Source organism: Delphinapterus leucas, chromosome 19, assembly GCF_059928025.1.
Source record: "Delphinapterus leucas isolate spDelLeu-1000000601 "Yukka" chromosome 19, BTC_Dleu_Yukka2, whole genome shotgun sequence".
NCBI lineage: Eukaryota > Metazoa > Chordata > Mammalia > Artiodactyla > Monodontidae > Delphinapterus > Delphinapterus leucas.
This window is the reverse complement of record NC_143147.1, coordinates 30,079,037-30,106,616: the sequence shown is the minus strand read 5'-3', so window position 1 is coordinate 30,106,616 and position 27,580 is coordinate 30,079,037. Positions and strand designations below refer to the sequence as shown.

Sequence of the window (27,580 nt, the reverse complement as noted above, 5' to 3'; positions counted from 1 at the left end):
GTTTGTGCGAAGCAACCCCGACAAGTTGCTGTGGCGTGTCCATTGTTCCTGGTGCAAACACAGAACCATCAATGACTGATATAAAGAAGTTTTTGAGGGCATATTTCTAGGATTTGGCCACGATGAATCATGGCTCCAGGCTCCCCAGTAGAGATGCCAGGAGTAAGTATCTGCACCTGCTGTGTTAGCTCTCTTCTCACAGGGAGCTGTATAAACTATATTTCTTAGTGAGAAAAGATAGTGTACCCTTCAAATCAGAAGCCCACAAGCCAGGGGTCTGGCCCCCAGAGCGGTTTTATGCGGTGCCAGCTGGTCTCTGGAGGCCAGAGCCTGGCCTGGAAGGGATCCCAAAAAACCAATCTCTTTTTCAAAATAAATGTTATTTTCTCATTTTATTGTTTATTAATTACAACATTTATATTAGTTAATTCTCCCTTTCTGCTTTTTTTTTCCCTAGGAGCAGAATGACTAGAATCTTTCATGTTTTCCTGGTTGACGTTGTTAGTGTTGAAGACTCTGGCTTTTTAAATGAATAAAGTCGTGCTGTTCACTCATTCAAGGACCTCTTTCAAGTGTCTTTCCAGGCCCAGCTTCTTTCTTCCACACCCACTGGATAGGTTACTACAGGCAAGTTTATTCAATCTAAACATGCACCCAAGCTGGGTCCGTCAGATTCTCTGTCCTGGGAATTTGAAATCGGAGCTCAAAAATATGACAAAGATTTTTTTCACTTCATGAATGAAGACATTGTATCTTCAATCTTCGACTCCCAGTTAACATTGAGCGAGACCAGATCCTGCAGTGTCACTAATTTCACAGTCTTCTGGTAGGGAGGAGGGTGAGTGAAAATGGAGAGGAAAACTTAAATTAAGAGCAGATATGATTGGGGGGGGTCATGGAAAAAAGGTCAAGAAAGGCTCACGGGAGGATGCAATCCTGTCCTAAGGAACAAAAAGGACTTTGTTCTTTTCCTATTTTCTTATGTTCCACACAGGTGACAACATCTCTGCTCCCTAAATGTCCAAAAGTCAAATTGCTCAGAGTATAAAAATGATCCTGTTCTCAAAGAGCTGAAAACATCTTAATCTCAGAATTATTCCTTGCCTATTAACCATACTTCAACCACATATCTGTAATAGTTCATGTCTATCATAAAGGGTTTTCCTTTCAGAATTAAACTTAATCCCACGCTAAATGCACATTTGATGAAATCATAACTATATGCTTTCAGTTTATCTAATGTTTTCCATCTTTGTTTCAATTCTAACTTTTGGGTCTGCTGGACAATCATTTTCACAGATATCAGTCAATGAGTAAAAACAAAACACCCAAATAATCTTGTCAATGCTGCTTTACTATACAAAGGCAGCAATACATCTGACGCCGGCTGCTGGCTGATAAGGCGCTTCCAGGCCATCAAGCTGCTGTCTCATTGGACCTGCGTGCACGACTTTAATTTGGCGTAAGTCAACTTAGAGGTGCCAGTCTGGGGACACTTCTCAGTTTGAGAGTCAGCAAAAGGAGGGGTTAATTCCAAACGAGCGGAAAGCGTGTGCAAAGCGGGGTGAAAACGCTCCAGCGGCTCCCAGGCCTGGAGTCCGGGCGCGGGCGGGGAGAGCGCTCGGGGCGCAGGGCTGGGGTCGCGAGCGGCCGCGTCTGCGAGGCCCGCAAGGCGAGCCCAGGTGAGGCGTCGGCGGTCCCAGAGAGCGAGCAAGAGCCGGTGAGCGTGGTGGCGCAGGTGAGACACACACACACACACACACACACACACACACACACTCCCAAGAATTATTCAAACGGGGCCTGGCACCCCCTGCCCGCTCCCCATCGATCGCAGCGCGGGTCCCCATCGGTGGCAGCCTGAGGCCCGGCCCCTGCTGGGATCCCCTCCCGGCGGCTGCCTGCTCCCGGCGCGACCTCGCGGCTAGGCGGAGGCGGAAGCGGAGGCCGGGGAGGGCGCCCCATCCAGGGCCCCGCCCGCTTCCCGCCACTGCCCCCGCTGCCGCCGCCGGCGCTTCGCTTTCGCTTTTCCCCGCGGCGCCGCCCGCCGAGTCCCGGGTTTCGTTTTCCACGCGCGTGGCGGGACCGGGAGGCGCCCATGGTCTTTGGCCGCCGCCCGCGCGCCCCACTGCTGCTCGCGCGTCTCTCGGGGCTGCGGCGCGGGGCCTGCGGTCGGGCCATGGCGCCGCCGCGCTGCTTCGCGCTGGAGCTGCCCGGCTGCACCCTGGCTCACTTCGCAGTGGGAGACGAGGCCCCGGGCGCGCGCCCCGACCCCGGCGTGGCCGCGCTCCTGGGCCCCCCGGGCCGCAGCTATTCTCTGAGCGTGCCGGTGGCCGGGAGCGCGGGCTGCGCGGCCCGGGTGCGCGCGGCCCGGCTGCACCAGCGCTTGCTGCACCAGCTGCGGCGCGGCCCCTTCCGGCGGTGCCAGCTGCGCCGCCTGCTGTGATACCAACCGGGCGGCGGGGCGGGGGTCCTGCAGCACGGCTTCCTTCTCTGCGACCCCCGCGACAGCCCCGCCACCCGGAGCGCTCTGCTGGCACTGCTGGATGCTTGCCCGGAGGCTCCGCGCCCGCGCCTGGCCGAGTTCTCCGGCGACCCGCTCTGCCGGCTGTGGCAGCTCCCGTGGGAACGGCAGGACGGCCTGGGGTGGCGGCAGCTGGGCCGCGAGCGCGTCGTGCCCGTGCCGGAGCCCGTGCTGCACCCGGTGGTGCCGGACCTGCCTAGCTCCGGGGTCTTCCGCCGCCGGGAGGCCGCCCGCGCCGTTCTGGAGGCGGTAAGAGTTGGATCTCTTCCCAGCGCTCAGGGTGGATCCCCCAGGCCAGGGAAGTGGACACCGTGCGCTCTCCGCGGGGCTGGCCTGTCCAGACCTCCCTTTGCCAGAGAGTTGCTTTACTCCCGAGCGCAAATCTGGTGGTGAAGGTCGCCGGTGGGCCAGCCTCTGTTTAGACACCGTGGCTCTTTCCAGATTCTTGCTCGCCAGGGACCCCCAACCCCATGGGGGAAACTGACATCCCAACAGGAGCGGTGCGGCTCCCGCGCTGGCGGTGCCCGAGGTGGGGGTGGGGGTGTGCCGCTGGGTACAGGGAAAGCAATGCCATCTTGGAAGTGAGGACCCTGTTCCGGGAGGTCGGGGTGTAGAGAAAGGGCATGAGCTTGGGGTTTTAAGAAACTTAGATTAAGCGGTGCCTGCTTGCTTACTGGCTGCCACCCAGACACTCGGCTACTCCGTGTTGCTTTGTGCCTTTTCATCTGTAAAATACCTGCCTTGCAGTGTTAGGACAGGGAAGCATCTGACCCACAAGAGGTGCTCGGTGCGGGACAGCTAAGATTCTGCCTGAGCGCAGCCTGGGCAGGTCCCTAGGCTGCACTATGGGTCTTAGATACCTTGTATGAGCCTTGGGATAGTATTTCCGAGTGGTTAAGATTGCAAGACCTGGGTCTGAATCCAAACTCTGGCATGTATTACCTGTGTTACTTTCAGTAAGTTTATTAAACATGCTTCTTTGCCTTGGTTTCCCTGATCCGTAGATGGGGTTAATAACGGTAGCACACTCACAGCGTTCTCTTCAACAGTGGCCAGGTTAATACTGTGAAAGCACTTAGACTGTTGCCTGGCTCAGAGTAAGCACGTAAGAAGAAAATACATGTCTGGGCCTCTCTGTAGAGGTGCTGTGAGTACACGTGAGGTCATGCACAGTTCAAAACCTGGAATCTCCCGGAGAAGCCGCCCTACCCGCTTGTTGATTGCAGTGCTTGGCACTCTTCTGAGCCCCCAAGAGCTTAGCAAAGGACGGGATGCTGACTGCTTTCTTTGGAGCCTACAGTGTGGCTGATTTCCCACATTTGTGACACACAGGGCCCATGGTTCCACTGTCGCTACGTGACACTGCTTTGCAATTATACATCTTTTCTGCCCTTCCTCCTCTTATGTGGCTGGCTTTATTGTGATACTCATTTGAGTCTGCAATATCTCCGAGGTGTGCGTGTATGCATAATGTGTGCTTAGGTATAATATGTGCTGATTAAATACATTTGGGTAAATCCTTTTAATGAAATGCTACGCGGAATGCACCTGAGAAGGTGTAAATTATCAAAAATACTTTTCTCTCAGTGATAGCCAGTGATTTAAATTTCAGCAACAACTGAGGATATAGCTAAAACCCTTTTAACCAACACAAGTTTGGCTGACTCAGAATGGAAACTCTACGTAGAGCAAAAGTATGGCTTCAGGTATGCTGGGAGACAGGGTCTTTTATGTCTTTGGTTTGTTTCACATTCAAGCTGTTCTTTTTCTTTGAATTTTGAACGCAGAGGTCAGGCACTAAACTATAACTATGCCTCACATGGGCCCGTATATCCACTAGCAGACTCGTTTAATCTTCAGGCTTCTGTAAATGCAGCTTTGTTCATATGCTTGTTTTCTTAGTATGAACAGGGAGAGGAGAAATCGATGTTGGCCTTTTTTTTTTTCCCCCAGGAAGGTTTTTTTTTTTTTCCTTTTCTCTCACTTTAAAAGCATAGAAATTTCATGAAACTCATTCAGCCTACAGCTGCAACCTACAACTAGGAAGAAACACTGTCCCTTTATATTGCCTATAAATAATGTGGTCTTTCTCATGAGCAGCCTAACTGGTCCATAGACACAAAAATATTTAGCCCTATCAGGTTTAAGCCTTAATATCATTTGATCTTTTAACAGGCCCTTTAGGTGATGCATGCTCTTTTTTAGAGAGATCAGGATCTCAGATTTCTCAGTCTTCAAAGGCCATGCTGGCCTCTCCCCAGAATGGCATCTGCCTGGGGCCAAAAGTGTCGATTTAGGCAACATTGGGGCTGAGTGGAGGGTGGGTCTATGGTCACATTATCCTCTCTCTAACTGGATGTGGATTGCCCCGCCCACGTAGGCAATGGAAATTTGTTTCTTGTGGCTGTTTCTGTCGAACTGGACCTCGGCTTGGGTCTCCTTGGTGCTGGGATCTCTTGAGTGTCATCCTTCCATGCAGGCCCACCCACAGTCCCCGTCCAGCTCTAGTTTCATGGGCACTGGACCCACCCCCGGGGGCCACATACTCTGAGGGCGTATTCAAATGTCCCGGAACAGAGAACAGTCAAGAAAGTAGATGTTAAGACCTCCTCTGCTTAATCATTCTGCCCAGTCTGGTTTAACCTGACCTTGTTCCAGGTTAGTTCAGAGGAGATGGATGCTCCCCATGTCCCCCGCACTGAGCTGTGGCTCTGTGTTAAAGCCGGGAGACAGGAAACTGGGGGACACGCACCTCACCATCTCACACTTCAGTTTTTTCCCCTTAGAAAACAAATAGAATCTTCCATCTGCCCACTGGGTTCTGAATTTCACAATAGTGTAATTTGATGTGGGTCTGTTTTCATCCATTTTCGCTGGGCCCTTGATGGGTCTGGTAACTCAAGTCGTTAAATTCTTGGAAATTTTCTTGACTTGTTTCTTTGATGAATTCCACTCCTCACTTTTTTTCTTTTCTCTCTTTCTGTATTGTCTGCTATTCAGATGTTGGACATATTGGACTGGTTTTCCAATTTTCTTGTCTTTTCTCTCACATATTTCCTTTTTATACCTTTACTACATTTTATAATATTTTTTGAACTTTGTGTTTTCAACTTGTTTTTCAGCTCTTTTACGAAGACTTTCATTTCTGCTCTCAGGTTTCTAAGTTCTAAAAGCTTCCACTCTCTCCCATTTTTTCTTTCTTCCTTTCTTTCTCTTGTTATGTAAATATTCTTTTCTTTTTTTTTTTTTTCCAGTACGCGGGCCTCTGACTGTTGTGGTCTCTCCCGTTGCGGAGCACAGGCTCCGGAAGCGCAGGCTCAGTGGCCATGGCTCACGAGCCCAGCTGCTCTGCGGCATGTGGGATCCTCCCAGACCAGGGCACGAACCCGTGTCCCCTGCATCGGCAGGCAGACCCCCAACCACTGCGCCACCAGGGAAGCCCTAAATATTCTTTTTAAAATAATATTTTTTCTTTCTTATTGGATGCAGTGTCTTTACTTACTATTCTGAGACTTTAGTGATGGCTTTGTTTAAAGTTCCTCATGCAAAATCTCCATTTCCCCTAGGGTGAATTTTTATTTATTTGTTTTTTTGGAATTTTTAAAATTAAAGTTTAGTTGATTTACAGTGTTTCAGGTGTACAGCAAAGTGATGCCGTCATATATATGTATATGTGTGTGTGTATATATATATTCTTTTTTCAGTTTCTTTTCCACTATAGGTTATTACAGATATTGAGTATAGTTCCCTGTGCTATACAGTAGGTCCTTGTTGGTTATCTATTTTATATATAGTAGTGTGTATCTGTTAATCCCAATCTCCTGATTTATCCCTCCCCCCTTCCCCTTCAGTAACCATAAATTTGTCTTCAGTGTCTTTGAGTCTATTTCTGTTCTGTAAATGAGTTCATTGTATCATGTTTTAAAGATTCCGCGTATAAGTGATATCATATGGTATTCGTCTTTCTCTGACTTACTTTCCTTAGTAATGGTCATCCCTAGGAGCATCTGTGTTGCTGCAAATGGCTTTCTTATGGCTGAGTAATATTCCATTATCTATATAGACCACATCTTCTTTATCCATTCCTCTGTCGATGGACATTTAGGTTGCTTTGTTTGTTTTATTTGCACCTTCCAGGTAGGATGCTCCGCTCAGATTCTGGTGATGCTTGGCAGTGGCTCATGATTGGTGTGGAAGATTAGCGACACGTGATTGGTGTGATCGCATTGAGTGAAGCGCTCATCTTCTGAATTACTGCTGTAGACATCCAGCCGACCTCCTTAGTGATCGCCCTTTGCCTTGTTCACTCTTTAGGGTGTGTAGATCTTATTACAACCCTTACCTGGGAAAGAGGACCCACCAGGGCTCTGGTCGGATTGGCTAGCAGGCTGAGTGGAGCCAGCCCAGTGTTATTTGATTTTATCTTAAAGAAAAAATAACTTTTCAGCACAGTGATTTTGAGTCAATTGAATGTGAGTGCCTTTGAAGTCACAGTCTCTCCAGCTGTGTCACTCGATTCTTCTCCAACCGGAAGAGAAACACAAGGAGGGTGAGAAGCTCCCTGTAAGGGGCTCCGTGTCCAGATGGGGAGGTGGACATGCACACACACCATTGTCGACTTGCTTTCTGTGGCTGGAGGAGGTGTTTACGACAAGTCAGGGTGCAATTTACTTTGCCTGGGGAGTCAAGAAAGGTTTCACAGAGATGGAATCAGAAGACACATAAAATAAGTACCTACACGTAAACTGGATTGAAATGGACATTTCTTGCCCCAAAGCCCTGTCTTTAGCTTTCCTGTCTTAGGGTTTGCTTCACTTGTCCTGTTTAGTGACTGCTTAGACTCAGTAATTTTCATAAGTGAACTGATTTTAGCATTCTTGGGGGCATAAATTAAATACAAAATATCGAATTTGGACCCGTGTATTTCATTTGCAGACCCTGGGTGGGTCTAAATCTACTTTGCAGGCTTTCATTGTTAATCTTGAATTGTTTTAAACAAGTAAAATATTTAAGACATTTGTGTGGGACAACACTGTAGCAAATTGTGTTTGTTTGATCCCGTATTAGGACTCAGTCATGCTAGCTCTTTTTCTCTGTTTTGTTTGATGAAAACAAATCAATTTCGTTTAGAGTAAGTACATGGCATTTCCACTAGAGTAAGTACATGGCATTTCCACTAGAGGGAGGAGAAGTGCTAATTTTAAACATTGAGGGAGGAGCTGTTCTTTTTGCCAAGATAATCACTCCCTTCATTACACACAAACTGTGCTTGGAAAAACAACGGTGGTTCCTTTCTTTTTTTTTTTTTTTTCCTTTCATTTTTATTTAAATGTCTGCTCTAATGGGAGAACAAAGGACAAACCGTGGAACATTTCTAGGTCAAAGTAGCAAAAAAGTGGCTAATTTCTTGCTTCAAGAATTCTAAACACAGCCCTGGGGTCAGAAACATTTTCAAAAGAAGACCTTAGTGATCAGAGAACTCCATCTCTCTCTTTAATAGTTCTGGAAAATGAGGCCCAGAGAGAGACCTGCCCCGTGCAGGTTGGAGAATTTGCTAGTAGCAGATGCAAAAATAGAAATGTTGCCCAGTTCTTTTTCTAGTGCTCTTTATAATGCAATAGATTTGGTCAGCATATCTGATGCCATAAATATTATAGACACATACCTACATACATGTTTTTGTACATGTATATGTATGCATATATTTTCCTCCCTCTGATGTTTATGATTTGAGATCTGGCATTAAGAAATATTCTGGGGCTTTTATGTGTCCTTGTTTACTTGCTCTTAAAACCTCCCCATCCCAACTCCCCTCCTTGTATTACTCTAGATGCAAAAAGCATTGCTTATGTAGGGTTTGGCTAATGGATTCAGCATGGTCCAAGAGCTGGTAATTACTGACCAATCACCAAAATACCATGGTTTAAAAAACACACTATAAACTTTCCTGTGAAGTCTCCAAAATTTTTATTAACATGCATGACATTAGTGGCTGTACTTATTTTGCCATAATTGAGGGTGTGTCCCGTTTCTTTAGAATAATAAGGCATTTGAGGGAGTTTCATATTTCACTTCTGGCTGAACCTGGTCTGTAAGCTCTTACAAACATAATGCATTTTGTGCTCATCTTTGAGGTAGGAAAGATTATTTTCTGAGTTTTAACTGAAAAAACAACCATACGCACACACCCAAATTTTCTATTCTGAAGTTTTTTTTAAAAAAAACAACAAAGCGAGGCCATTAACCAATGAGTGCTTTTTGAAGCCATAAAAGATTTTTCAATTTTCTCTAGTCAGAACTTTCAATAAGGAGTTTTCCCCTTACCTGCGCCACCAGGGAAGTCCCATCCATCATCTCCTATAGATATAAAATTAAATAAATAGAAAAATGTTTTTCCTTGTGATGAGAACTCCTAGGATTTGCTCTCTGGACAACTTTCATTTATAACATACGGAAGTGTTAATTATATTTATCGTGTTGTACGTCACATCCCTAGTACTTACGTATCTTACAGCTGGGAGTTTGTACCTTTTTACTACTTTTATCCTATTCCCCTCCCCCCTCCTCTGCCTCTGGTAACCACAAATCTGATGGTGGCCACTCTTTTAATGAAAAGATGTATCATCTTCCACTTTTTTGTGCATAAATATAAGTGAAGTAATGAGTGAAAGCTAGTCAGACTGAATAGTCTGACTAGCAGTTCTGGTCTATTTCTACCTGAGGAGAGCTTCATTAAAAGTGAGTGTTAGGCTTAGTGTTGGGGAATGTGGAGATGCATGTATAAAACTGTGGTCATTCTTTTTTTTCCCTTCCATTTTTATTGAGATATAATTGACACACAGTGCTGTATATGTTTAAAGTATACAGCATAATGATTTGACTTAATACATCATGAAATGATTATCACAAGTTTAGTGAACATCCATTATCTCTCTCTTTTTTTTAAATTAATTTATTATTTATGTTTTGGCTGCGTTGGGTCTTCATTGCTGTGCGTGGGCTTTTCTCTAGTTGTGGCGAGCGGGGTCTACTCTTCTTTGTGGTGCGCAGGCTTCTCATTGCGGTGGCTTCTCTTGTTGTGGAGCACGGGCTCTTGTTGCGGAGCATGGGCTCTAGGTGCGCAGGCTTCAGTAGTTGTGGCACGCGGGCTCTAGAGTGCAGGCTCAGTAGTTGTGATGCACGGGCTTAGTTGCTCTGCAGCAAGTGGGATCTTCTCGGACCAGGGCTCGAACCCGTGTCCCCTGCATCGGCAGGCAGATTCTTAACCACTGCGCCACCAGGGAAGTCCCATCCATCATCTCTTATAGATATAAAATTAAATAAATAGAAAAATGTTTTTCCTTGTGATGAGAACTCCTAGGATTTGCTCTCTGGACAACTTTCATTTATAACATACGGAAGTGTTAATTATATTTATCGTGTTGTACGTCACATCCCTAGTACTTACGTATCTTACAGCTGGGAGTTTGTACCTTTTTACTACTTTTATCCTATTCCCCTCCCCCCTCCTCTGCCTCTGGTAACCACAAATCTGATGGTGGCCACTCTTTTAATGAAAAGATGTATCATCTTCCACTTTTTTGTGCATAAATGTAAGTGAAGTAATGAGTGAAAGCACTTCTGGCTGTAAGCGGACGTAGGTGTCATTCCCAACTGGGTGGATCTGTGACTGTGCGTAAGTTACTCTCTCTGTTTGCAAACCAAAACCATCAGGCTGGAAGAGGGCCAAGGGCCCTCCACTTCCATTGGCCATAGTTTCATAATTGCATAATGAATGGAATTCACCTATGACCCTAAATGCCTTATAATTTTTAACAAGATTGTAACACAGGGTTTGTTGTTTTTATACCATTTTGTTACTGTTTTAATAACTTGGGAAAGCCTGGTGTTGGTATGTAATGTGTTACATTGTGTGTTGGTTCCCACAAAACGTCTAGGTAAATTAGTCTTCTGTAAAAAATTACCTTTAAATTCCTTAGGGGAGTCTAGTGTGACTTACAGTGTGACTAAGGAGGCAGCTGTCACTCCCGCTCAGTGGAACCTCTGTTTTCCTCCTAAGAACTGCGGCGGTAACCTCGACCCTGGTGTTTCTGCTGACACTCTGCTGTCCCCTATAGCCTGCTCTTTGTGCAGCACCCAGTGTGATCCTTAAAAGTCACCTTGTTCATCACACTCAGGGGTCTTCCTTTAAGTCTCTTTTTGGTATTTCTCCTAAAAGGCCTTCCACATTACTTGATCTGAAATACCTTTCATCATCCTCTTCCACTTAGCGCTAACTCATGACTACCTGTGTCTGTCCATGTCTGTGTCCATGCCTGTGTGTTTGTCTACAACTATCACATTTATATCCATACCCAGAACTATATATCTGTACTCATAACCATATCTCTATCTATGTCCACACCCATACTTATAGCTATATCTCTGTGTATAGTATGTGCGTGTTTATCTGTACTTTTGCACTAGAATATGCCCTCTCTGAAGGCAGAGGCTTTCTTTTTCTCATTGCTTTAATCCCAGTGCCTAGGACAGTGCCTGGCATATAACAGATGCAAAATAAGTATTTGTCAAACCGAGGAACAAATATCCCGCTTGTCAGGATTTGGGTTTTGGCTTTTATTAGCTCTGTGGACAAGTTACTTAACTTCACTGTGACTTTATTTTCTCATTTCTCCATCAAGGACGTCATCATTTCCCTCAGAGATCTGATGTGAGAATGAAATGAGATGATACAAGGAAGAGGAGCTGCTGGTCCTGGCCCAGAAAAGGCACCAAGTTAAGGTTAATTCCCTACTTCCTCCTTCTGTCTTGCTGAGCACATTCTGACTTTCACAAATCTGTGGGCTCAAAGGGAAACACACCTATTAGTATTCACTGCTGAGTCATTTCCAGAGCTGGCAAACTGAGCCTTTCCAGCTCTGGAAGATTATAAACATAAACACTCTTTTCCACAGGAGAGACTGCCAAAACACAGAGCTGATTTGCCCACGAATTTAAGCATGGCAGTGGTAAATATATATATGTATATAAAGTCAATAACAATGGCAGCTTATTATTTAATTTTATTAATAGACAAAAATTGAGAGTTAAGAGCTATACTTTTGCTATCTAGGTGACATGAGCTTAAGCATTTCCCCATCACCCAGCACAAGAGATCATGTTTCAAAAATGAAAAGCTTTCAGGAAGGCCTCTTTCCATTTGTATTTAAAAACCAAATGTTTCCAACAGAGAATTATCTCCCTTAGAAAGAGAAACCACTTTAGTCAATAAAAGTATTACCCCTAAACATCTGCTAAGAGTCTCACATGCATTATTGCACGTATTGTTCACATGAAATCTATGCATCATAATACTGCTATACACTTATATCTATTTTGAAGTGATTTAACCAGCCCGAGGTCACAGGGCTAGTTAATGGTGGAGCCCCAGGAATCATGCTATGTTTGACTGACCCTGGAACCAGCGAGGGCCCCTAAGCACTGTACTTGAAGGCCTCAGGTGACAGCAAAGCCAGTCCCAGTGACCGTTCAATCTAAATATATAATTAAATCAAAACCAAAGATGAAAACTGAAAAACAAATATACCCAGATTTGTATAGCTTTGTATTTGTATAGCTCTTTGTTAGTTACAAATGGTCCCTTTATAAGTTGTCTCAGTCCATCCTATGTAGGATTGGGTGAGACTTTATATCACTTTATAGATGAAGGAGGAGAGGTTATACAACTTCACTGAATGCCCCCAGGTAATAACGACTAGAGCCTGGACTCCACCTTCTGACTGTAGATCCTTGTTCTGTCCCCTGCTCTCCTTGACTTTCTAGGAGAAAACCTCCTCTTCTATACTTAGAGACTTGTTACCCATTGACAGAGTATCTTCTAAGTGTCAGTTACTCTGGTAGCTGTTGTGAGCACACAGGTCTTAGATAAACACAGACACTATCCCTCCTCTCTGGAGGTCAGAGACACAGATAAAAAACAAATAAATACATACGATGTTAGTGCCCTGGTGGTGTTCGTGCCACAGACAAAATTAAAATATGTGAAGTAGACAGGGAGAACCAGGTTGGGGAGAGGGTTGAGGTTTTAACTTGGGTGGTGTGAGGAGATTGCTCTGCTAAAGAGATATTTGAATACCTGGAAGAAGTGAGAAGTTCCAGCCGTGCGCTTATCAGGAGTGATGTGGCTCCAGACAGACACGACTGCACATGCCAAGGCCCTGAGGCGATAGGAGGATTCTTGGTGTGTATGAGGAATCAGAAGGAGGCCATGGGAGCTGCATCAACCAGGCAGCAGATGAGTCTACAGCTCCGAGGGTTGTGTCTTCCACCGTGGAGGGCAAGCACCGGGAAGTTCAGCAAATCCGAGGCTTTGGTGCTGACAGACAGGCACGTGGAGGGAACCGCCCTCAGCAGGTAGAGAAGGGGCCCTGAAGTAGCGGGAACTCAAAAGTGATTCAGGCACAGATTATGTTCAGCCTCTCCTTAGAGGAGTGAGTTGTGTATCGTAAATGTGATGAGCATTCACTGAGGACGGTGAAGCCCGACTGGATGAGCACCAGTTACGAGCATTTGAGGAAAAGCCCTCAGCAGGAAATGGCCGTCTCTCTCCACAGACTGAAACCTTCCTGGCAGAGACCACGCGCTTTTATCATATTTCCCAGAAGAGCTCGGCTGCTCTGGGTCCGCATATATGAATTATCTAGAGTGAAGTCAAATGGGGCAAAGTCATGCGAGTCTTTTTAATTAATAGGATTCATAAGTTCTCACTGGAAGGCAGCCCTATGGATCCCATTTTTTCCCTATTTGACATTTATGTAGCCCTCTTTACCATGTAAAATATCTTATCCCTTTTTATTGTCACAGCAAAACTGTGAAGTAGGGGAGTACGAGCGATATCGTCTTTCTCTCTTTCCCTCCCTCCCTTGAGGAAATGGAAAGTGAAATGGTATTTGATATGATGGGAAGTGCTGGAACTCCAGAGACCTCAGTGGCTTCCTCTGTGTGGCCTGGTCAGACCCCGCCAGAAGGGGACACGGTGGCAGGTCAGGCTGTGACAGTGTGGGGCGGGACAACGGGGACCCTTCCAGAATCTGCAGGCCCTCTGTGCGGCCCTGTGGGCTCCCAGGCCACGTGGATGGTGGACGGAGCATCTGGAGACCAGGGTCCAGGACCCGAAGAACACAGAGCATCTGAACAAACTTGGGGAAATCACGCTCCCGCTTCAGCCTGCCCTTCTCTCATCTGTAAAGGGGGGAGTTAAGGTTACATTTATTTAAGTAACATTTCTATAGCTCTTATTTCCGGCCAGTTGTGGTTATAAGCACTCTACAGACATTAACTTGTTTAATTCTGCAGGCGGCCCCCTGAGGTAGGTCATACTATTATCCGCATTTTACTGGTGGGGAAAGGAAGGCACGGGAGGGTGAAGCAGCTTGCTCAGGGCCGCAAGCTAGTGCCTGGTAGGGCCGGAATTCAAATCCGAGCAGGCTGGCGCCATCATCTGGCTTTAAGCTCTCACTCTGCCGCCTCCCAGTGCAAGATCTGTACGTTCCCTCTTAGCCCTCCCATCTGGCGAGGGTAATTTTATGAGCTGAGATTTCAGCCCATACGGGGAACTCTTGCTCTAATCCATTACATCAAACTGCACGCTCTGATCTGATCACCCGGCCTTCCCTTGAGGCAGTGTTGGCGTCGGAAACGTCCACTGTGTGAGTTGGCCGGGATGCTGACTTACACAGAGGTGAGAACTCAGGGCCTCTGTGTACACTGATATCACCAGTGATTTCTATCTTTAAGCTAGGAGACTGTAGGTGCTGATGTAGGTGAGGTGCCTGGCCCTGGGACTCCCTCTCCTTTCTCATGAGCTCCCCTGCTCCCCTGTTGGTTCCACTCACCTCTGCTGGGATGACCCCAGGCTGTGTCACTGTGTCGTTAGCGCTCACTCCCCTCAAGGTTAAGTTATGTTAAGGAGGAACCACAAGCACACCTCCTCTCCTGCTGCCTGCTGGCCCTCTCTCCTCCCCCGGAAGCTGGAACACGCTCACAGCGCCCCACAAAGAAGTAGAGCCCCCTGCACATAAGTCTGCAACCCACACTGAGGCCGGACCTGCCGGGGGTTCTTTTCCAGCCCCTACTTCATTTCACCTCTCGAGGGGCCCACGGGAAGCTCCACCCCTCCTCTGGGGACCTCTGGAGACAGTTCTTGGGGTTCTAAGGTTCCTTTTTATCTTTTTGCAGACAAAAGTACATCTTATTCCTGAACCGTAGCTGCAGATTTGAATTTCCTTTGTACTGCCGGCCTCTTTCACCCGCAGCTCTGACACAGCTGAACCTCAGCCTCACCTCCTGTCAGGTCGACTCAGGTCCATGTGGTCAACGGCCCCTCCGTCCTTGGAGTCTGGGATGCTTTGCCCGTGCGGTCCTGGATGTCTGTGATCATGGTCCCTGACCTTCCTCCTCTGAAGTGACCCTGTGTTTCTCTCTCACTCTCTGTCCCCTTGTCCTCTTTCCATGGAAAAACGAAGCCACTGTAGCCTCTTCCCAGTTACAGGAATAATCTCTCTGAAAACAGCTTCACTAGTTAAGAGCTCTCATCAAAGCCCTTTTCTTTTTCCATGCATAAAATAGCTACACAGGGGTTTGTATTCTGTTTTATGTTCGTTTTGCTAAAACACATGGCAGCTTACGATGCCTATTTTTTTACACCTTGTTTTTCACAAGGTGAAAAATACATCGTGTAATTTTTTCACATGAGAACACAGATATCTACCTGGTTCGTTTTCACATCTGTATAGTGTTTTATTGTATACATAAATCATAATTTATTTAATGGATTCTTGATGGATGGACAGTTGCTTCCAGTCATTAGCTATATTAATTGATGCTGCAAATGAACTTGAGTGTGTGTGTGTATGTGTGTGTATGTGTATGGGTGAATATATGTGTATACCTTCCTATAATTGTGCAACTCTGTGAGTATATCTGTGGAATAAATGCATAACAAAGTAACCACTGAGTCAAAGAATACATTCATTTAATTCACTTTTAATTTGCTCAACATCGATTCATTTGGCATCCAAAAAAGTTGCATCAGTTTAGTCAGCCAACAATGTTTAATATTCCCTCATTTTGTTTTTCAAGTTTCATAGGTAAACAATCTTATCACATTGTTTTAATTTGTACTTTTTAAAATATATGTGAGTCTGAGGGTCAATTTATATTTCTAAGTCTTTTGTCTTGCTTTTTCTGTCTGTTCACATACACTGCTGAGTACTCTGTTGGGTCTTTGTCTTTTTAGAATATTGATTTGTAAGATTTCTTTATATATTTAGGTGCTAGTCCTAGGTTATATGTATTGTCTTATGCTATTTTTTTTCTGAAAATGTGTTAAAATTTTAGTGTATTGAAATCTGTTCCTTAATAGCTTCTGTCTTTGTTTTTTTTCTTAAACACATTATATTTTCAGAGAAGTTTTTGGTTCACAGCGATATTGAGAGGTGGGCACAGAGGCTGCTCACATAATCCTCCTGCCTCCACGCAGGCACAGCCTCCACCATCATCAGCATCCCCCGCCAGAGTGGTCCATTTGTGACAACCGAGGGGCCTCTGTCGACCATCACGATCACATCGACCCACAGTTTACAACAGGCTCCGTTCTTGGAGTTATACATTCCATGGCTTTGGACAAATGTATGATGACACATATACACCGTCACAGTATTAATCGGAATAGTTTCGCTGCCATAAAACTCCTCTGTGTTCTACCTCTTCCTCTCCCCACCCGCCTTCTACCCCGACTTGTGACAACGCCTGATCTTTCTTTCTGTCTCCACAGTTTTGCCTTTTCTGGAATGTCATAGAGTTGGAAACATACAGTAGGTAGTCTTTTCGTATTGGCTTCTTTCACTTGGTGATATGTGTTTAAGTTTCCTTCATGTATTTTCATGGCTTGATAGATTGTATCTCTTTAGTGTTGAAGAATATTTCATTGTGTGAATGCACCACAGTTTATTTCTCCACTCACTTACTGCAGGACATCTTGGCTGCTTCCAAGTTTTTGCAATTATGAGTAAAGCTGCTGTAAACATCTGTGTGCTTCTGCCTTTCTTGTTTTGCTTTGAAAGTTTTTCTCATTTCCAAGATAAATTAAAATTTAATGTCCTAATTTTCTTCTATTTGTGATTTTACTATTTGCTTCTATTTTATAATCCATTTGAAATTATTTTAGTGTTAGAATATATATTAATGTTTCTCTTCAGCTGTCTTTTGAGTTATTTTGATGGCAAGAGTTACATTTTGCACTTCTTTGAAATTTACCTAAGATGTACCAAAATGCTTGGCATGTACATAGCACTAAATACTTATTAGCTGTAATGATACATATTTGCTTTAATGAGTATTAAGCAGTACCACTAACATGTAAAGGCTGCTAATATAGTAGTAATAGCTACCATTTATCGAGCAGTTGTTATGTGCTAGGTAGATTCTATAAACTTTACCCATTTTAAATCCAACAACCTGGCAAAGTATGTATTATTGTCTCTATTTTATACATAAGAGAACTGATGATCTTGAGATCACACATCTTAAAAGTAGCAAAGCTGGGGCTTGAACACAAGTTGATGTATCTTCAAAACACCAAGATTTTCCAACACCTATTGCTGTCGATAAGTGGAGAGAGGAGGTGAGTGATGTATGGAAATACAGAGTAACCTCTTTCTGGTCTGCTAACTGGAATTTATAGTCCTAAGGATTCAGTCTTAACATCAAATATTTTATTGAATTGGATTTAAACCTCTTTACCGCCTACTGAGCCCAATGAGGTAATACTTAGTAAATGCTACATGTTGGCTTTTGGCCCAGTGCAGGGGATACGAGCACTTCGCAGTGATAATTTTCTCCTAATTGGTTGTAACTAATGCACTGCCATTCTGGAATTTGTCACTTACCTAAATGTACCTTAGCAAATGGACCATGGTCTCCACATAAATGCACATTTACACACACTAGAAACAGCTTGGTGAGAGGCAAGTGGGATGAAGAAGGATGTGCCTGAGTGGGCAGTAGGTGACCTGGTGGACCGCCACCTTCTACGAAATCTCTTTTGGATGAGGGAGGATGGCTGGAAGAACAGGAATTGGGACTCGAGAGGCCAATGGAGAGGCAAGGCTGAGCCAAAGTCACTGTGTCTCCTGGGCTAGTCTTCCTTCTTCAGAGGCTTATTTTCTCATAAGTAAAATGGAGAAGCTTGGTTAGACCTGCCACTTCAAGCTGTGCTCTGTGGAGGTTACTTGGGGTCATCGTAAGTAAGAAATGAGAGCCAGAGGGATCTGAGTGCTCTGCTCCCACTCAGGCCCATAGCTCTCTGCTTTGCCCATCTTACGGTTTCTGTGGCGAACAACATGCAAACCACTGAAAGTGAGCCTGCCCCAGAATGGCTCCAGGGAGGACATTTGAGAGCTTACCACTTCTCTCCCATCTCCAAGAGCCCCCAGTGCATGTGCTCTGATGAAGGTTGGCATGACTAGCACAGAGGACGCTGCCTGTGTGGCTTCCCAGGAACTCCCACCGGCCAGCGCACAACAGAAGGTAGGGAGGGTGGCAAAAAAGAGAAGCCGGTGGAAGTAACCTGGGTTAGTCTCGGCCCCCATGGGAGGAGGTAGACAAATGCTCACCAATAGCCATCCAGTCCCCTGTGAAAGGAGCTAATGTAGTAGAGGGTGGTCAGGGCATCTGTGTCCCCATGAGGAGCTCCCAGGGCTGGCAGGGGCTGAGGACATGTGGAGTGCCCACCCACCTGCCCAGCTGACCTGCTTCAAGCAGTGCCAACTGCAGCCAGGGGCAGCTGTCCTGGGCCAGGGGGACATCTGATTCCTGGAAGGGCATACCAGGAGCCTCAAAGGGAAGGCATACGAGACAGATCCAGGAATCGAGGTGACATGAAACTTTCAGAGGGAGAGGCACCTTTAGCTTTCTTTTTGTTAAAATATCAATGAATTCATCTCTCTGCGTATCTAAGTCTCCCCCTTCTTTCTCTGTCTCTGTCTCTCTTTTTTTCTGTCTCTGATTTATATTCTGTTGAGCTGTGATTTTCAGTACTCCAGGGATCTTAAAGTTTCCACACCAGCTTTAGTAAAATTGCATAAGACGTCTTGATGGTAGTGTGAATTCTCAGTGCCTTGGGGCCAGGCTGAAACCCACAAGCTTGAAAGATCTGGACTTTGTAGGAGAAGCAGAATTGGAGAGAGAGAGAGAGAGAGAGAGAGAGAGAAAACGAATTCAGGAAGATCCACAAGGAACCTCATTTCTGTCTTTCTCGAGCTGGTGGGAAATTAGCAAATGACTTAACCTGTCTGAGTGTCATGTTCCACATCTGTTAAAAGAGAATTTAGATTAACTTTAGATTGCTAAAGCTAATAGTAATATCTACCTTCCAAATTTATTTTGAGAATTATTAGGAAAGAGTTTGAGTAGTCTAATATTTCCAAAATGAGCTCCGTAGATGGCAGCTGTAATTGTACACAGGTTAACACCAGCTCTGATGGCTGTCTTTGTCTGTGTGGCCCTGTGATCATGATTGTATTGTGTTCTGTTCCTTTTAGGCAGACGGAACCCACCATGCACATGTGGTATTGTGTCAGCATGTCGCTTTCTTGGGCTTGTTGAAAAGGTCAAAGAATACAAATTTGGAGAAAAAGTTAAAAGATTTAGTTAAGTCTGAAAAAGCAGTTGTCTACCTTCCAATTCTTATCTTTCCTCATTGCCTTTTCCACCAAAATTCCAGCCTTTCCAGGAAACCTTTCCAAATCAATCAGAAGTCAGAAGTGTGCGCTGGCATCCCCAAAATGTGAGCTCCAGAACCATCATTCATTTCTTGCCTGGTTTTGGGCACCACTTCTGGTCTGGACCGGCCACTTTCCTCTTCTGGAAATCCAGCCTATTGGACTTCATGGTTCTGAAGTCCATTCAACCCGGGTAAGTTCTGCGATTCTCTCCCTCTTCATCCTGAGACCACGGTTTCTACACTCAAATTCAGAGACCTGGTCTGATAACTCCAAAACTTATGATGGAGAAATTAAAAGAATATTTTAATTTTAAAATATTGAATATTTTAATTTTAAAATATTGAATATTTTAATTTTAAAATATTGAATATTTTAATTTTAAAATATTGAATATTTTAATATTTGAAATTGAAATGGTTTGTGGTTGGCCCCTTCTCAGAATCTTTCTGATGAAATTTGATTATGTAGATCCAGCATTTTATCAAAATTGAGGAATATTTTCTATTTTATTTTTTTAGTTGGAAGCCCTTTGGCTCTAAGCGTCAGAGGAAATGAAGAAGGGACGTGAAGCTGTTACCAGGATGGACTGCATGAAATCTCATTAACTGAGAACACAAGGGACCAGACAAAACAGATTTTGAATTAATTAGTTTGCAGTATGTGAAAGCATTGCTGAGAAATATAGGACATTTTATTGGCTAAGAAATTCCCATTATATTACTCGATGCAATGTTAAGTCAAATGATAAATGGGAATGATGTTTCTTTATTTTTGGGCAAATGATAGGTGGTTTGGGAAATACCTTATTCGGTTTTCAGCTATCTGGATGAAATTTATCATATTCTTGCTTATTGTCATAATTTTAGGTTGTATCCTGACAGCTCTCAAGTTCTGTTCTTTAATAAATTTTTTCCTTTCCATGTGAATCCCGAGTGATCTAATGGATAACCAGACATCCCATGTTTTGTTTTATTTATTTTTTAAAATATTTATTTATTTAGGCTGCGCCAGGTCTTAGTTGCGGCACGCGGGGTCTAGTTCCCTGACCAAGGATCGAACCCGGACCCCCTGCATTGGGGAGTGCAGAGTCTTACCCACTGGACCACTTCCCCCATGTTTTGTTTTAAATGTATTGATTCCTAAAGATTCAATACTAGTTTTTCACTTTAAGATCTTTCTTTTTTCTTCAAATGTGGCTCGTGGTCATCAGAGAGAAGCTTGGCTTCTTCACCTTGTGTTTGGAGGCCCTTGCGCTTTTCCATTTCCAGCTCCGAGGTTCCCGGACACTGGGCTGCCTCTGGCTGTGCTCTGGCCGCCTCAGCAGCGCGGCTCACAGTGCGTTTTGGTTGCTGTCTCCTGACTCACAGCGTGTGTGGCGAGGTCTATGAGGAATTTTCACGTCTGTGCTTGTTAACCTTTCCTCCTTGTGTTAGAGTCGGCTTAACCCAGGGCCTTGAGAAGATTAAGCTGTAATGAAATACTCCACGTAACAGGGAGGAAACAGTAGCCCGGCTGAGCATGGAGCAATGGGGCTGAGCGAACGGGAAGAGTGTGATGGGGATGCTTGGGCTGAGCTGATGCGTGTCCCCCGCAACTTCTGTAAAGTCCTCTCCCACCCTCTTGGTCGGAGCTTCCTCTCTTCCCTGCTCACCCTCCTTCTCCTGGCTAAGCCTCCACGTGGTCTGGGACTGAGCTGAGGCCTGGCTCAGGCTGCCCCCCTGCTCTGCCCAGCACGGGGCTTGGCTTGCCGGCCGGATGTTTGTCTGTCTCCCCACGTGAATCCCTGCTTCCCAGTTCCACAGCCCCTGGCCCCAGCTGCAGGCTTGGTGGAGCCGAGGCGCTTGAAAACACCTGCCAGGAGCTTCCCTGGTGGCGCAGTGGTTGAGAGTCCACCTGCCGATGCAGGGGACACGGGTTCGTGCCCCAGTCCGGGAAGATCCCACATGCCGCGGAGCGGCTGGGCCCGTGAGCCATGGCTGCTGAGCCTGCGCGTCCAGAGCCTGTGCTCCGCAACGGGAGAGGCCACATCAGTGAGAGGCTCGCATACCGCAAAAAAAAAAAAAAAAAAAAAAAGCACCTCCCGAATCTCACCTATGATCAGATGGGTAGAGAGGGACATGGTGCTATCTCAGCAAGGAGGTGTGTAGACACAGACTCCCTTCTCTCCTTGACGGGGCCTGACTGTGTTCGCCCTTCTCTTCACATCTGTTTCTACCTGTCACGTGCCCCACACCTGGCTGTCTCTCCAAATGTGGATGAAGCCCCGAGAGGAGCAGCTGGGCCTCAGTCACCAGGACAAGCTGTCTGCAGAGCACGTGAAGCTGGCTCTGGGGACCCGCCTGCCCCCGCGGCCTGGCCTCCGGGCCCGGCCGGCTCTCTGGGCTGCCCCTGATCTTCCCTCCTCTGCCCATCTTTCTAGAATGAGAAGGAAGGAGGGAGAATGGAAGGTGGTTGAGCTCCTTTTTTGGTTTTTTTAGATGTTGGGGGTAGGAGTTGATTAATTAATTTATTTATTTTTGCTGTGTTGGGTCTTCGTTTCTGCATGAGGGCTTCCTCCAGTTGTGGCGAGTGGGGGCCACTCTTCATCGCAGTGCACGGGCCTCTCACTGTTGTGGCCCCTCCCGTCGCGGAGCACAGGCTCCGCTCGTGCAGGCTCAGCAGCCATGGTTCACGGGCCCAGTTGCTCTGTGGCATGTGGGATCTTCCCGGACCGGGGCGCGAACCCGTGTTCCCTGCATCGGCAGGCGGATTCTCAACCACTGCGCCACCAGGGAAGCCCTGAGCTCCTTTTTTTTAAAAAAAAATAACCCATGGATTGGAGAAATCTGAATAAGTTCGTAGGGTCAGGGCAAAGGAACCAAGGGAAGGAACAAGATGGGAGGCGTAGGGAAGAGCAGAGCTGAAGCAGAGTCCTGAAAGTGGTGGAGACAGGGTGGGATTGTTATAATGAATGGGGGAGGGACTTGGCTGGACAAGTAAAACAGCTACTGTGTTCCGTTGTGTCAGGAGAGACGGGACAAAAAAAATCATTCAGAGAAAATTTGTGTCAGGGCTTATGTTTCTTTATCTTATTTTAAAATCCAGGCCAGTTTATCATTTTATCAATTTCTCACTCACTCTCTTTTGAACACTTAAAGTGATTTAAATTTTTGATTATTTCCTTGCTTTGGGTTAGTGGCTCTCAACAACAGGTCACATGACCTGCCCTAGGACACCCTCTCACTGCTTTACCCTGGGCTGGAGAGGGAGGGGTTTTTCCCTCTAAATCTTCAGTGGGTGCTGCGTGACCCAGTGGATTCAGAAATGGGAAAACTGATTGGCATCTTAGCCTGAATGAGCAGGATGTTTGATGTTGTTGCTGAAGAATACTGTACATTTAAATGCAGATTACCTATGATTTTTCACAGCCTAGAAATAATGTCTTCTGAAAGCAGAGAAAGAAAATCTATTAAGCTTTCTGAAAGATATTGATTAAATGGGCACATGCTTCAGCCCCCCCGGGGGACAGGGTCAGGGAGGGCACTGATACCTTCTGGAACCTGCAGAGCAGGGGTTTAGTTTGGACGATGTCATCACTATATGTTGTGCCTCACTTTCCCTCCTTTGTCAAGGGAGAGATGTACGTTCCGGGTGGGCTTGAATGGACAATGCTGTTTGCACGTCATTAACTGGATCATCTTAAGCCTCCTTACTGGCTCGAATTTAGTCTGTGTGGGACAAATAAATAATCCTGAAATTTTCCAGAGCCCGTTGCCGCTGGATGGACAGGGACCCTCCCTCTGTGACACTGAGACATCCTGTGCTCTTCGTCACCAGTCCTCCGTCTCCTCCGTGTCACTCTCGTCCCTGGCATCTTCCGCTCCATCAGCCTGTGACTGCAGCCACGACTCCCTGGAGTGGCCCCAATTGCTGAGCAAACCACTCCAGCTACTAGAAAACCATATCCCTCTCACCTGCTCGCCTCACGCTGTCAATACCTGTTGCCATGGAGCTGTCTGAAGGAGCCTTATTGCTGTCTTAGTATCAAGTTCTCGTGGAAAGAAGTCCAACGTTTGTGCAGGTGTGCCAGTAGCCAGATGTGCACAAGCCACCAGCAGGAGTGTGTGCCAGGGAGGTGCTGGAACTGGCCCAAAGCAAAAGAATGACCACCGTCCCAATCCAGCACCAATCTTGGTTAACTGAGACTCTAATTAGTTTTTGCTGTGTCTAGACTCACAAAGTTTCTAGCAAAGACCTCTGTCTTTCCCTGGCTCTACCTCTGGCCACACTGGGGATCAGATATGCTCTGCCATATCCCTCAGCTACATCGTCTTCACTCCCAGCTCTCAGTTCAACCAAGACTCCTCTCTCTCTTTCCCATTACTACACAAATTCTCCCCTCTGCATCAGTGCCTGCCAGCAGTCCCCAGTGGTGTTGCACTGTCTATACTAGCAGCATCCTGGAGGCTCTGAAGGCCTCTGCTGTACAAAGTCCTCTGGGCTCCTTGAATATGAACAAGTTGTTTTCTGAGCAAACAATCAGGAAACCGGGGCAAACAAGTTTACTGGTGGGACAAAGGGACAGACCATTTGTAATTAGGAGTCTCCAGAGGAATCCTGAAATCTGGGCTGATGCAGCTGAAAACTCTGCCCTCGGGAGGGAAATGGGTTAAAGCACGTTCGGAAAACAGGCTAAGCTTGGTCACAGGAAGCCCTCCGACTATGCCAATGACGTGGACAAAACGCAAGCATCCCACTATGCGCCAGATGCTGTAGGAGGGGCTCGCGTATGTTACCTGATGTTCATAAAACCACAACCCAGGCAGGATCATCTTCACGTGGAGATGATAACATTGCATCTCCCCGACGTGACTTTGCCCAAACACACACAGCCGGCAAAGCGTGCCGACATAGCTCTAACCCAGTTGAGACAGGTTACGAAGCCAGATCTTGTCACACTGCCATGTGCCAGGGACACATCCAGTCATCCTGATCCCTTTTCTGGTCCAGGTCACCCCTTCCAAGGACCACATGGTCTGTATCCCATAAGAATCAGATTCTGATATATCAGCCCTCTTCATAGCAAGACTGCTGATGCTCTTGCCTTTGTAACTTGGGATCTCATCTTGAGTCTCATTTCCAGATTTCCCTGACTTTGGGCTTGTGCTTTACCCTCTTCCTCAACCCTCTTACTCTTATACGAGAGGACGCGTTTGTTTTCTTTGATCTGATGTTCCCTGATCCACCTCCATGAAGGTCTGAGCTCACCCTGGAGGCCTCTGGCTCCGACTGACCCAGCTCAGTCCTGGGACCTAACCTGTCATGGGACATCTTGACCCCCTGCCCCATCTGCATTCTCTGCCATCCTGCAACGTCAGGTGGCAGTCAAGTGTGAGGTAGGAGTCCTCCAAGAGGCACTTAGAAGAGGGAGAAAGTGGGCCCAGAGCAGCAGGAGCTCTGCTCGGAGACCCCGAGGTGATGCACTTGGCCACGGAGTGAGAGGAGAGGCGGTCTGTCACACAGTGCATCCCCGGCAGCCGTCAAAGGGGAGCTCTACCCTTACTGGGACAGAGCCTGAGGCATCTGGGCTGCAGATATGCCTTTATTGACTGCTTGACCCACTGTTCCACATGGCCACCCACTGTCTTAGTCAGAGGCTTGTGGTGTCTTGACCGGCCCTCGTGGGCTGACTTTCCTGGCATAGCCTGTGACATTATGAATGGCTCACGTCGAATCTGACCTCTTAAATGCTTCCAGTTTTGTGATTTGCCTAATGGAAGCAGAGAAGACAAGCTATTTCAGAATATGCCAATAAAATTGCTCATGGATTGAAAGAAACACTGGACCTTTTGATTTATACCAACACACAATGCTGTTTGTCAAATATGCTTGGAGGTTCTCCTCTTGAAATTTCAGGCTGTAAATAAGACAAGCATATTTGCCTGGGGAGTACCTGCCTCCATACCCCCATTTTGATAATTAGTATAATAAAATCAATATGGTGGAAACTGATAGCCTGACAAGAAAGAGGAATGTTGTGGCTGGTTCTTTGAATTAAACCTGGCATATGCTGGATCGGGAGCTCTTAGATGGTGCTGCGGAGGTATTTTGATAGCTATTTGTAAAGAGTTGATAGATTATTATTTTAAGAAAAATTCAGGGAATACCCATGCTCTTTGTGGCTGCAAAGGGAAGAACTAAATCTTATTTTTGGGCAGTGGAGGGTACAAATTTCAGCTCACTATAAGCTTCATTCAACAATGGAGAGCTCTATTTTGAAATGAATTAACCATCACTGGACTGTCGTGTCCTAAGTATATCGTGGGTTGTTGTGTTTGGCTAAGATGACCTCAAATGTCACTTTGAACTCTGAGATCCTGTGATTGTTTTCTAGACACGTTCAACGGAAGAGAAGAAGACAAAAGGCAAGGTGTGAGGAGGTATATTTCATTTTGTTTTCCCACAATTTTTATCAAGGAAAGTAGAACCACTCTGAGTAAGGAGAAAACAAAAATTTTAACATGTATATAGTTAATAATTCATCCCATAAATAAGGATTTCAACATCTCCCGTAATCTCACCATCCACACCTAACAACTATTTTCACTGCTTTGTATTCACAGAAAACATACAATTTTCACGGTTTGGGATTATCGTGCAGTTGTAATCATGGCACAAAGAAGATTGGGTAAAAATCAAGTTTTTTGAGTTTCCCTTCAGATAATTAGGAATAGAATAATTCCTTAGTCTCATTTTATGTGGGAACTAACAATATTATAAATCATAATGTTTATTAATAAATGTATATCAATAATGGAATTGTGTACACAGTTATGAATAAATAACATTCCTCTTTAGGTATGTCTATTTCCTGCTAGCAATTGTTTTCGGTCTTATGTTATCTACAGCATATATATATATTTTTTTTTTGGTACGCGGGCCCCTCACTGTTGTGGCCCCTCCCGTTGCGGAGCACAAGCTCCGGGCGCGCAGGCTCAGCGGCCATGGCTCACAGGCCCAGCCGCTTCGCGGCATGTGGGATCTTCCCGGACTGGGGCACGAAGCCGTGTCCCCTGCATCGGCAGGCGGACTCTCAACCACTGCGCAACCAGCGAAGCCCGATGGCACCCATCTTGATGGAATCCGTTTGTTTGGGGACTGTGGTGTTTTGCTCTGGCATCCACAGGACATCCCCGTTTCTTAATCTGGCAGAAACAGTTGACACGTCTTCTGCATGTACTCTTCTTTTTCTTTTTTTTTAAATTAAATTACTTTTTTTTATATACAGCAGGCTCTTATTAGTTATCTATTTTATACATATTATGCAGGTACTCTGGATCTGGACTTGACAAGTATTCTCTGGGGATTGGATTTTTGGAAAAGAAAAAATAAGTTTGACAATAGGGAACTGGGCTTGCAGATGGCTGGTGTACGAAGTACAGCCTCAGAGAAACAGATGAGGTCAAGTTTGCAAGATGAACCTACATGTAAAACAAGGGCACTGTGATGAATGAGCGTGTGTGTGTGTGTGTGCACATGTGCACTTGTGCACACTGGTGGTAGAGTTGTGTGGAAGGGGATGAAAACTCAGCAAGATTGGGAGAATGCAATGGCTGTGTTTCAACTTTGGGTTTACCAGGACAGCAGCAACTTGCCTGACACATATTCCTGTGTATAAAGTTTGCTGAATTGATTTCATAGGTATAAACAAAATTCATAGAAGAGAAATTAAAATCTAAAAATCTAATTGAAGAATTAAGGGAGATCACAGGTAAAGCACTTCCTGGAGTGTTGACCACATGTCAGAGCTCACGTCCCCAAGCTCCCCACTCTTTTTGGTGGTGCTGACAGTTCAAAAAGGCCCTATCCTAGGTAGGGTGTTTGTGGCTCTTTCTTGGTGTCTAGTGCCTTTAAAAGGGCATTTCCTGTCCACAAAACCCCATTTAAGGAGCACATGGAACCCAGTGGGGAGCTCACTGATGTGGCACAATTCTGGGTTGTTGTTTTTTTTTGCGGTACGCGGGCCTCTCACTGCTGTGGCCTCTCCCGTTGCGGAGCACAGGCTCCAGACGCGCAGGCTCAGCGGCCACGGTTCACGGGCCCAGCCGCTCCGCAGCATGTGGGATCTTCCCGGACCGGGGCACGAACCTGTGTCCCCTGCATCGGCAGGCGGACTCTCAACCACTGGGCCACCAGGGAAGCCCACAATTCTGGGTTTTGAAGTGAAAAGACCTGGGTGTCAATTCCAGCTCTACCCTCTGCAAGGGATACCTCAGTGCCTTCTCCCCGTCTG

At 45.9% G+C, this 27,580-nt stretch overlaps 1 protein-coding gene across 1 annotated transcript; it reads left to right on the top strand.

The window, feature by feature from the left end:
* Nucleotides 1-122: 122 nt before the first annotated feature.
* On the top strand, nt 123-20,234 carry LOC149746254 (uncharacterized). The gene is made up of 6 exons (XM_089901795.1): nt 123-162; nt 1,739-2,773; nt 11,206-11,305; nt 11,479-17,207; nt 19,308-19,498; nt 19,827-20,234. Exons 1-2 carry the CDS (start codon nt 123-125, stop codon nt 2,722-2,724), a joined length of 1,026 nt encoding a protein of 341 aa, XP_089757921.1. The 3' UTR covers nt 2,725-2,773; nt 11,206-11,305; nt 11,479-17,207; nt 19,308-19,498; nt 19,827-20,234.
* Nucleotides 20,235-27,580: the final 7,346 nt, after the last annotated feature.

Bases quoted from the DNA above. Each gene is read 5' to 3' on its own strand.
- LOC149746254 (XM_089901795.1), top strand. From the start codon at position 123: ATGAATCATGGCTCCAGGCTCCCCAGTAGAGATGCCAGGA. The intron at 163-1,738 runs GTAAGTATCTGC...GTGGTGGCGCAG, and splicing joins CCCCAGTAGAGATGCCAGGA to GTGAGACACACACACACACA.